The following is a 12,279-nucleotide window of genomic DNA, read 5'->3' as shown; positions in this document are numbered from 1 at the left end:
TCGTGACAAAATACAATCCATGCAAAAAAAACACAAGAAGTATTTTCTCAAAAAAATGTGACCACCAATAAGTTATAAGAGCAGAGAAATAATGTGATACTAAACTTTGCATGCAAGTCACAAGGCAAAGCGTCTAAACCAAACCTCTGGTTCAGTAAAGGAGTATCTCTGCTACCTGTATCAAAGAAAGTCAATGTCTCAGACACCTCTGCCCAGTGACTGATAAACCTCTCCCCAAATCACATTAAATGTAAATCAAATAATAAGCAACAGTTGCTGGAAAATAGAAATAAAAAACATAAAATGACAGAAATGCTCAGCATGTTCCAATAAAGGCCATCAAACATGAAACATTAACTGCTTCCCTTTCCATATATGCTGTCTAAGCTGCTAAATGTTGCCAACCTGTTCAGGTCTTACCCTGAATCAGTGTGGATTTCATCAATCAAGAGGCACAGTGGACCTGTGCCAACTGCTAGAAAACTGCATGAACCACACCAACCACAATGTAATATATACCCTTAATCAAGCTCACCAAATATTTTGACTCCATTATTCACAAGGGACAGTGACGCACTTTCTTCAGATCTCATTTCAATTATTCCATATTGCAAAAAAGGGTTAACAATATTTCAATTTGAGAAGTAAAAGAACATTCAATATGACTTACTTCCCTCTGGAACAATCAGAAGATGCAAACCATCCAATGTAGCTACCACTGCCTCACTGTACAGATTCTTCCATGGGATTTTCAAAGTAAGTTTGTCTAGAAGTGAAAAATGCAAGAGTTACCCAGAAACAAAGCACAAGATATGCATAACACTTGATCTGATTATATATAAATTAAGCCTTCAAGTGATTATGGCAATTCAACACTTCAAAAAATTTACAAGTTAAGCTTGACTTTTAGCTTCCTCATACAAGACCCGTGGACATCCTGATTAAATTGTAACACAAGTCAGTCCAGGAGATTGCATGTCAGTGCAGATAACCAAAGGCAGCACCTGCCATCAAGACAGAGGGATAAGATGGAGTATTGAACCCTGACTCTATTCTTGCAGGGGTTTGTGGTAAGGAGGCATTCAAACCAGCCCAACACTGGAGTAGGAGCTCAAGTATTTACCCAACAAAGCTAGGGGGTAGGCTAGTAATGAAGGATCCAAACTCTGAAGCCATGCACAAGATAGCATGTTGTTCATTAAGAACAAATCAACATTTTTATTTTTCAAGAACTCTATCAACACTTGCAATTAGCACACTAAAAAATTAACATGACAATTTGCAACCAAAAGTTGTTGCACATATTGGAATAACACCATTGGTAGAAAAAGAAATGAATACAGGGAAAAAAATCATAAAGTTAAAAAGCAGGACTTCAAGGTCAAAAGACCTAAGAGCATTCAGGCTGTTCTGCCCTTCGAGTCTGCTCCATCACAGTTGATTTATTTTTCCTCTCAACCCCATTCTCCTCCCTTCTCCCCATAACATCTGACGTCCTTACTGATCAAGGATCTATTCACCAACACTTTAAATAAACACAGTGATTTGGCCTCCACCTTGTCTGTGGCATTAATTCCACAGATTCACCACCATCTAGCAAAAGAAATTCCTCCTCAAAGGTTATATGTCTGAAAATCTCCCTGTGTTACACTGTAATGAGGGTAGCGATAGAAAGATATGATAGATGAATATGTGGCGATGCAACTGGTACAAGAGCATTTCATGTTCTTGAACTACTGGGGCAGTGGTGACCAAGACAATACAGATGGGCTGAATCTGAACTGGAGGAGGGACCATATCCTGGTGGGAAGGCTTGCTCAAGCTACACAGGAGTTTTTAAACTAGTCTAGTAGCGGATGAGACCAAAGTAGTCGTGTGTCAAATATTGAAGCTGAAATAAGCAAATCCAGTAGGCAGGACAGACAGAAGCAAGAGTGACTGGGGTTGAAGTTATACTGGACGTGAGGTAATGGTCTTGTGATGGTGGAGTGACGTCATTTTCCCGCCAGTAGAGATCATGTGACAGGTTTTTTTTTTACAGGGTATAAGAGGAGGACCCCTCCCTGTGAGGAGGGGCAGTTCGTAGCTGGATTTGCCATGTTGACTTCATGCCACTGCGTGATTTAATGTTATGACGCAGTTTAGTTGAAAAATGAAGTTTTATCTAATGCCTAAAGTTTAAAAGGTCATTGCCAGCAGTTTCTTTACAATACTGTTGGTTAAGAATCGGTGGAGAGTGAAGATCGGAGTTCAGGAGTTAAAGATCGAGGAGAATCGAATTTCGACGGTGAAACGGGTTCGACCTTGTTTGATCCTTATTCGGAAGGATTTCGTTGACTATTCTCGTGTTAATCCCTGGGATGACCAGAAAGGATTTGAGAATGGTGATAAAGGAAAGTTCAGTGCCTTTAAGCCGTTACGTTTCATAAAATTCTTCATGGGAAGAGTTCGACTTTGGAAACTGAAGAAAAACGACATGGAAGAGAATTTAAACCGCCTTAAAAAGTCTCTCCTTTTAAATGGACTGTGAGCATTTTGAACTTTTGGCAATACCATTTTAAAGAACTGTTTTTGCAACATCGTTTTAAGAACTGTTTGAGCTGCATCGCTTTAAGAACTGTTAAGCTGCCGCACAGCAGCTGATTTCCGGTTACGTTAGTGTTTGTTTACTTTTGGGGGGTTTGTTTTCAGTGTTTAATAAACGTGTTATTTGTTATAAAAACCCTTGCCTAACTCACATATATTTATTGTTGTCTGAATACGTAACATAAGCTACATTTATTTTACTGCAAGAATCTTGACAATTAAGACAGATGAACTTAGGCAAAAGATAAATACATGGGACTGGGATAATTTAACTATTACAGAAACAAGGTGGATCACAAGAGATAGGAGCAGAATGAGGACATTCGGCCAATCAAGCCTGCTCTATTTCATTATGGCTGGTCCACTTTCCCTCTCAATCCCATTCTTTTTTCCCCATAAATTTCCAAGCCCTGATTAATCAAGAACCTAACAGCCTCCGCCTTAAATACACCCAATGACCTAGCCTTCGCAGCCGCCTGTCACAACAAATTCGAAAAGGTTCAACACCTGCTGGCCAAAGAAATACCTCATCTCCATTCTAAATGGATGTCCCTCTATTCTGAGGCTGTGCCCTCTGGTCCTAGACTCTCCCAGTGAAAGGAAACATTCCTCACCACATCCACTCTTCCTTTCAACATTCAAAAGGTTTCAATGAGATTCTTTGAAATCCAGAGAGTCCAGGCCCAGAGTTATCAGATGCTCCTCATATGTTAATGCTTTCATTCCCGGGATCGTTCTTGTGAACCCCATCTGAACCCTCTTCAATGCCAGCACATCCTTTCTAAGATAGGGGCCCAAAACTGCTCACAACACTCTTGAGTCCTCATCAGTGCCTGAAAAAGCCTCAGCACAAGAGGCAGATGCAATAGGGTCTTAGATAGGTACATGGAGCTTAGAAAAATAGGGGGTTATGCAGTGAGGAAATTCTAGGCAGTTTCTAGAGTAGGTTATGTGGTTGGCACAACATTGTGAGCCGAAGAGCCTGTAATGTGCTGTAGATTTTTATATTCTATTACATCCTTGCTTATGCATACTAGTCCTCTCGAAATTAATACTTAACAGTACATTAGGCTTCCTTACCACTGCCTCAACCTACAAGTTAACCTTTAGAGAATCCTGCACAAGGACTCTCAAGTCCCTTTGCACCTATGAGTTTTGATTTTTCTGCCCATTTAGAAAATAGTCAATGCTTTTGTTTCTTCTAACAAAGTGCATAACAATGCACTTCCCGACACTGTATTCAATCTGCCACTATTTCCCCATTCTCCCAATCTGTCTAAGTCCTCCTGAAGCCTCTCTTCTTCCTCAACACTATCTGCCCCTCTACCTAACTCCGTATCATCTGCAAACTTGGCCACAAAGCCATCAATTCAGTCATCCAAATCTTTCACGTATACCATGAAAAGAAGTGGTCCTAACACTGACCCCTGCGGAACATCACTGGTCACCACCAGTTCCCTTTATTCCCACTCTTTGCCTCCCGCCAATCAGCCAATGCTCTACTATGCTTGTATCTTTCCTGTAATACCATGGGCTCTCATCGTGTTCACAGCTTCATGTGTGGCATCTTGCCAAAGGTCTTCTGAAAATCCAAGTACACAACATTTACTGATTTTCCTTTCTCTATCCTGCTTCTTATTTCCTCAATGACTGCCATCCTGTCACACTCACTTCAATAATAAGCAAATGCTTTGAGAAGCTGGTCAAGGACTACCTCTGCAGCATGCTATCAACCCCCTACAATTCACCTACCGACACAACCGATTGACAGATGACGCAATAGCCACAGCTCTACACACTTGGAGAGGATGGATGCTTATGTGAGAATGCTGTTCTTGGACTACAGTTCAGCATTCAACACCACAATTCCCACCAGGCTTGACAAGAAACTCAGAGACCTCGACCTTCACCCTGCCTTATGGAGCTGTCAGATCACTGGCAGATGGTAAGACTGGGCTCCCTCACCTCTGCCCCTTAACACAAGAGCTCATCAGGACTGTGTCCCAAGCCCCCTCCTTTACACTCTGTATACCCATGATGGTGTCACCACCCACAGCTCCAACCTGCTAATTAAATTTGCTGACAGTACTACACTGATTGGCCTGGAGCGGTACTAACATTCTTGCAGGGAAGTTTGCTAGTGCTTCTTGGGGGGGGGGGAGGGGGGGGGTTTAAACTAAATTTGCAGGGGGCGGGGATCCAGAATGTGAGAGAGGATAGCGAGAGGAAGAATAAAGGACAGGTGGGGACTACACTGTTCCAGAATATTAAGTGTGTAGTAGAGAAAGGTGAGGCGGAACAAGTGATAAGGAGGACACATGTACAGAGGGATGGTCTGACGGAACATGGAGTTAAATGTGTTGAAAGAATAAGTAAATTTAGGAAGGACAACAAAATTCTAGGGGCGTATAGCCCGATGGGAGCTCGGGGAGCTGGGTTAAGCACAATAGGCAGCGATTCAAACAGAGAGAGGAGAAATGGGCTAAAAATTCTATATCTGAATGCACGGTGTCAGAAATAAGGCAGATGAGCATGAAGCTCAGGTGCGAATGGGTAACTATGATGTTGTTGGGATAACGGAGACATGGCTGCAGGGAGATCAGACCTGGGAAATTAATGTACAAGGGTATACGTGCTATCGTAGGGACAGAAATGTGGGCATAGGGGGTGGGGTGGCCCTGTTGGTGAGGAATGAGATTCAGTCCTTTGCAAGGGGGGACATGGGGTCAGGAGAAGTAGAGTCTGTGTGGATAGAACTGAGGAACAGTAAGGGCAAAAGGACCCAAATGGGTGTTGTCTACAGGCCACCAAACAGTAGCATGGATATTGGGTGCAAGTTGAATAGGGAGTTAACATTGGCATGTGGCAAAGGTAATGTCGCAGTAGTTATGGGGGATTTCAACATGCAGGTGAACTGGGAGAATCAGGTTGGTGCTGGACCCCAGGATAGGGAGTTTGTAGAGTGCCTACGGGATACATTCTTGGAACAGCTTGTACGAGAGCCGACCAGGGACAAGACTATTCTGGATTTAGTGTTATGTAATGAACAGGATTTGATAAGCAATCTTGCAGTAAAGGAGCCATTAGGAGGTAGTGATCATAATATGATAAGTTTTTATCTGCAATTTGAGAAGGATAAGGGCAGCTCAGGGGTGTCAGTGTTGCAGTTGAACAGGGGAAACTATGGAGCCATGAGGGAGGAGCTGGCCAAAGTTGACTGGACAGATATCCTAGCAGAAAAGACAGTGGAACAGCAATGGCAGGTATTCTTGGGAATAATGCACAAGGTGCAAAATCAGTTCATCCCCCAGAGAAGGAAGGATTCAAAGGCGGGAAAGGGGCCACAGTGGTTGACAAAGGAAGTCAGAGATTGCATAGCATTAAAAAAAAAGGAAGTATGACAGAGCTAAGGTGAGTGGGAGGACAGATGATTGGGAAGTTTTTAAGGAACAACAGAACTTAACTAAAAAGGCAATACGGGGAGAAAAAAATTAGGTACAAACGCAAGCTAGCCAGGAATATAAAGGAAGATAGCAAAAGCTTTTTTAGGTATGTGAAGAGAAAGAAGATAGTTAAGAACAATGTTGGGCCCTTGAAGAATAAATTGGGTGAAATTGTTATGGGAAACAGAGAAATGGCAGAAGGATTTAATGAGTACTTTAGATCTGTTTTCACTAAGGAAGACACAAGCAATCTCCCAGATGTATGGATGGGCCAAGGACATAGGGTAACAGAGGAAATGAAACAGATTGACATTAGGAAGGAAACAGTGATGAGTAGACTGATGGGACTGAAGGCTGACAAATCCCCAGGTCCAGATGGTCTGCATCCTAGGGTACTAAAGGAGGTGGCCCTGGAAATTGCTGATGCATTGGTAATCATTTTCCAATGTTCCTTAGATTCAGGATCAGTTCCTGAGGATTGGAGAATGGCTAATGTTATCCCACTTTTTAAGAAAGGAGGGAGAAAACAGAGAACTATCGACCTGTCAGCCTGACATCGGTGGTGGGGAAGGTGCTAGAGTCCATTATTAAGGATGAAATAGTGGCATATCTAGATAGCAGTGATAGGATTGGGCCGAGCCAGCATGGATTTACCAAGGGTAAATCATGCTTGACTAATCTGTTGGAGTTTTTTGAGGATGTAACCAGGAAGTTAGACGGGGGAGATCCAGTGGATGTAGTGTACCTCGATTTTCAGAAGGCATTTGATAAAGTCCCACATAGGAGATTGGTGGGTAAAATCAAAGCTCATGGCATCGGGGGGAAGACATTGACATGGATAGAAAACTGGTTGGCAGATAGAAAGCAAAGGGTAGCGGTGAATGGATGTTTCTCGGAATGGCAGGTGGTGACTAGTGGGGTGCCACAGGGCTCGGTATTGGGACCACAGCTGTTTACAATTTACGTCAACGATTTAGATGAAGGCATTGAGAATAACATCAGCAAATTTGCTGATGATACTAAGTCGGGTGGCAGTGTGACATGTGATGAGGATGTTAGGAGAATTCAGGGTGACTTGGATAGGCTGGGTGAGTGGACACATACTTGGCAGATGACGTTTAATGTGAATAAGTGTGAGGTTATCCGCTTTGGAAGTAAGAACAGGAAAGCAGATTATTATCTGAACGGTGTAGAGTTAGGTAAGGGAGAAATACAAAGAGATCTAGGAGTCCTTGTTCATCAGTCACTTAAGGTGAATGAGCAAGTGCAGCAGGCAGTGAAGAAGGCTAATGGAATGTTGGCCTTTATTACAAAGGGAATTGAGTACAAGAGCAAGGAAATCCTCTTGCATTTGTACAGAGCCCTGGTGAGACCACACCTGGAGTATTGTGTACAGTTTTGGTCTCCAGGGTTAAGGAAGGACATCCTGGCTATAGAGGAAGTGCAGCGTAGATTCACGAGGTTAATTCCTGGGATGTCTGGACTGTCTTACGCAGAGAGGTCAGAGAGACTGGGCTTGTACACGCTGGAATTAAGGAGATTGAGAGGGGATCTGACTGAAACATATAAGATTATTAAGGGATTGGACAAGATAGAGGCAGGAAATATGTTCCAGATGCTGGGAGAGTCCAGTACCAGAGGGTGTGGTTTGAGAATAAGGGGTAGGTCATTTAGGACAGAGTTAAGGAAAAACTTCTTCTCCCAGAGAGTTGTGGGGGTCTGGAATGCACTTCCTCAGAAGGTAGTGGAGGCCAATTCTCTGGATGCTTTCAAGAAGGAGCTAGATAGATATCTTATGGATAGGGGAATCAAGGGATATGGGGACAAGGCAGGAACCGGGTATTGATAGTAATTGATCAGCCATGATCTCAAAATGGCAGTGCAGGCTCGAAGGGCCGAGTGGTCTACTTCTGCACCTATTGTCTATTGTCTATCTCAAATAATAACAAGGCAGCCTACAGAGAAGAAGTCATCACCCTGACACAGTGGTGTCAAGAAAATAACCTCTCCCTCAATGTTGCCAAAACAAAGGAGCTGTTGTGCACTACAGGAGGAACAGAGACAGACTAGCCCCTATTGCCTTCAATGGATCTGGAGTTGAGAGGGTGAACAGCTTCAAGTTCCTCGGTATGCATTTCACCGAGGACCACACTTAGTCTGTACATACCAGCTGTGTGCTGGAAAAAAGCACAACGGCACCACTTTCATCTCAAACGGATGAAGAAGTTTGGCATGAGTCCCCAAATCCCAAGAACTTTCTACAGGGCACAATTGAGAGCATCCTGACTGGCTGCATCACTGTCTGGTATGGGAACTGTACTTCCCTCAATTGCAGGCTCTGCAGAGAGTGGTGCGGACAGCTCAGCGCATCTGTGGACATGAACTTTCCCCTATTCAGAACATTTACAATGAAAGGTGCATAAAATGGGCCTGAAAGGTCATTGAGGACCCAAGTCACCTTAACCACAAACTGCTCCAGCTGCCACCATCCAGGAAATGGTACCATAGCATTGAAGGCAGGAGCAACAGGGTCTGGGACAGTTTCTTCCACCAGGCCATCAAACTGATTAATTCATGCCAACATGTATATCGTACTGTACAAACTATTATAAATTGTAATAATTTGCACATTGCGCATTTTTACTCATATGTAAAGGATGTAAGAAATAAAGTCAATTCAATTTAAGAATTCCAATAGATTTGTCAGACAAGATCTTCCCTTGACTACGGCCTATTTTATCATATGCCTCCAAGCAGTCTGAGACCTCATCCTAAATAATTGACTCTAAAATCCTCCCAATCACTGAGGTCAGGCTGACTAGCCTGTGATTTTGTTTCTTCTGCCTCCCTCCCTTCTTGAAGAGTGGAGTGACATTTGCAATTTTCCAATGCTCTGGAAGCATGCCAGAATCTTGTGATTCTTGAAAAACCATTACCAATGGTTCCATAATCTCCCTAGCCACCTCTTTCAGAACCCTGGTCACTTACCCACCTTCAGACCTTTCAGCTTCCCTAGTACCTTTTAATAATAGCAATTGCACTCACTTCTGCTCCCTGACAGTCCCAAGCTTCCAGCATACCGTTAAGTGTCTTCCACAGTGAAGATGGAAGCAAAACACTTGTTCAGTTTGTCCGCTATTTTCTTGTGATTTCTATTACTACCTGTCCAACATCATTTCCCAGTGGTCCAATTATCTACTCTCGCCTCAATTTTATTCTTTGTATAACTGAAATATCTTTGGTATCCTTTTTGATATAATTGGCTAGCTTACCTTCATATTTCATCTTTTCCCTTCTTATGGCTTTTTAGGTGCCTTCTGTTGGTTTCTAAAAGCTGCCCTCTAATTTCCCACTAATCTTTGCTCTATCATATGCCCTCTCTTCTGCTTTTACGGTCTTTTTGCCTCCTCATCAGCCACCGCTATATCATCCTCCCTTTAGAACATTTCTGCTTCTTTGGAATGTATCTATTTTGCACCTTTCAAATTGCTCCCATGAACTCCAGCCATTGCTGTTCTGCCATCATCCCTGCTAGTGTTCCCTTTCAATCAACTTTGGCCAGCTCCTCTGTTGTGTCTCTACAATTCCATTTATTCCACTGTAATACAGATACATCTGACATCTCGTTGAGGGATGAGCATGACTGGCAGCTCAATGTTGCAGGGTACATATGCAATGGGCATAATAGAGTTAGAGGTAAGAAAGGAGGGGAGACTGCTCTATTAATTAAGGAAGACACATGCAATACTTATAGAGGATATTCCTGGGGGAAGGTCTAGTGAAGCTTTTTGGGTAGAGTTTAAGAATAAGGTGATAATCAGTTCAATGAGATTATACTACAGGTATCCCCCGCTTTTTGAAAGTTCGCTTTACGCCACTTCACTTTTACGAAAGACCTACATTAGTACCTGTTTTCGCTAACCAGAAGAAATCCGAAGAGGATTTTTGCTTTTACGAAAAAAAGCGAAAAGCAAAAATAGCATTGAGCATTTGTTCTGCAGCAAGCCGTTATAGAGGCAGCGCGCACCCTGAGCAGCGACAGTGGCACCACCAAGCCCCTTCCCCGGGAACTACATTCAGCATCAAGCCACCATAGCTTTGAACTGTGTCGGTGAGCGTCTGTGCTTTATCTCAATTTATTTTGTACATCCGTTAGGAAGATGTGTCCTAAGGTATCAGAAAAGGCTAACAGAGCTTGTAAGGGTGTTACACTTAGCGTAAAGTTGGACGTAATTAAGCGTTTTGATCGTAGTGAATGAAATAAAGACATTGTGCATGCGTTGAACTTGCCTGCATCCACCATTCGTACTATTTACACGCAGAGAGAAAGAATCTTAAAAGCTGCCAATGTTACTATTGGTTCTGCTATTAGCAAAGTGGTCTCTTTCAGTCAGCATCCATTCACTTCCCAATTCTGGTAAGTGAAACTACACTGTACATACATAACTTCTACTTTATATAGGCTGTGTACTTATCATATCATTCCTATTTTTACTATATGTTACTGGTATTTTAGGTTTTATGTGTTATTTGATATGATTTGGTAGGTTATTTTTTGGGTCTGGGAATGCTCAAAAACTTTTCCCCATATAAATTAACGGCAACTGCTTCTTCGCTTTACGCCATTTCGGCTTACGAAAGGTTTCATAGGAATGCTCTACTTTCGGATAGCAGGGAAAACCTGTATAGGCTTTCCAAAAGCCAGTGAGAATTAGAAGAACAAATATGTAGGGATACCCTGTCTGCCCATGAGGCCAATTTCGGGGAGCTATTCGCATCTGATCCCTGATCTCTAGGTTCTGCAATACTCCACTGTATCCTGCTATTTACTGTGGGGCCTTGCCCTAGTTTGACTTCCCAAGGTGCAACATCTTGTATTTGTCCAAGTTGAATGCCACATGCCATTTCTCAACTCACTTACATCACTAACAAAGATTTAAACAATTATATGTAAAGAAAGGAAAAACAGTTGTGGTTGATGAGGTCACAAACAAGAGAAAATCTGCAGATGCTGGAAATCCAAGCAACACACACAAAGTGCTGAAGGAACTCAGCAAGCCAGGTAGCACCTATGGAAAAAAGTACAGTCGACATTTCGGGCCAAAACCCTTCAGTCCTGCCAAAGAGTAGCAGAGAGAACAGAAAATCAAATGATCAAGAACATCAACATGGAATTAAGAAAAGAGACATATTAGTACTTTAATGTTGCACCACCATTGGAATATATTTTCAGAGGAAGAGGCTTAAAAAGTCTCCTTTAAAAAATTAAAAAATTGGAATATTGCCACATCTGTGACTACTCAAAATAAAGGAGCGTCTTGGAACTTTCTGAGCAGCTCTAGTATCTCTGGGAACCCCTGAAAACTAAGGTCAAAGAGAGATAGCACACCAACATCTCATAAACTATCCACCCATCTATACCACCAAAATCTCCTGCCCCAAAAGGAAGTGGAGTTTGTGGATCCCACACTGGCTTCAACAGTAATCTCAGAAACCACATGATGTAGGGTTTCAACCTGAAACATTGACAACACTTTCTTCCCTACAGGTGTTGCTTGACATGCTGAGTTCCTCTAACAGATTTTTGTTGCTCAGAACTCATAAGTAGAGTGGAAACAAGTTATCCTCTTTACTGAAAGACTGCTTAAGAAGATAATGAGGGAAGGGATGGTGGAGCAGCTGGTAAAGCAGTTGCCTTACAACACCAGAGACCCAAGTTTAATCCTGTCCTCTGTCAGTGTAGAGTTTGCATGTTCTCCATGGTTTCACTCACGTGCTCCAATTTCCACCCATCTCCCAAAGACATACAGATTGGTAGGTTAATTAGCTGGTGTAGACTGCCCCTAGCATGTAAGCGCTGCTTTAATCTGGGAAAGGTTTTGGAGATCTGGGCAGAATATAATGGTACTAGTTCAGGATTAGTGTAAAAGGTGGTTAATGATCATCAATGAAGCAGTGGGCTGAAGAACCTCTTTTACGCTGTATCTATTTCTATTGAAGATAGGTGTTGGAATAATAGAGTTGTAACAGAAGGTGATTTCAACTTCTTTAATATTGATTGAGACAGCCATATTGTGAAGTGATTAGAAAGGGCAGAATTCATTCAATGTATCCAGAGGTAACACTTACTTGAACCCAAGATCCTTCTGCAGTTCCATTTCTCCACCAGTACCTTCAACTGATCTACATTCTGTTGCATTCTTTGACAGCCATCTACACCAGAGATTCCCAATCTTTGTAATGCCATAGA

At 42.4% G+C, this 12,279-nt stretch overlaps 1 protein-coding gene across 1 annotated transcript in view; it reads right to left on the bottom strand.

The window, feature by feature from the left end:
- Positions 1–12,279, bottom strand: part of vps13c (vacuolar protein sorting 13 homolog C) — a 389,552-nt gene that overhangs the window by 348,119 nt on the left and 29,154 nt on the right. The window contains 1 exon segment of the mRNA XM_073024838.1: positions 671–766. Coding sequence (XP_072880939.1) covers positions 671–766 — 96 coding nt within the window.

Source organism: Hemitrygon akajei, chromosome 21 (assembly GCF_048418815.1).
Source record: "Hemitrygon akajei chromosome 21, sHemAka1.3, whole genome shotgun sequence".
Taxonomy (NCBI): domain Eukaryota; kingdom Metazoa; phylum Chordata; class Chondrichthyes; order Myliobatiformes; family Dasyatidae; genus Hemitrygon; species Hemitrygon akajei.
Note: the sequence above shows the minus strand (reverse complement) of the source record. Positions and strands in the feature narration are given on the sequence as shown.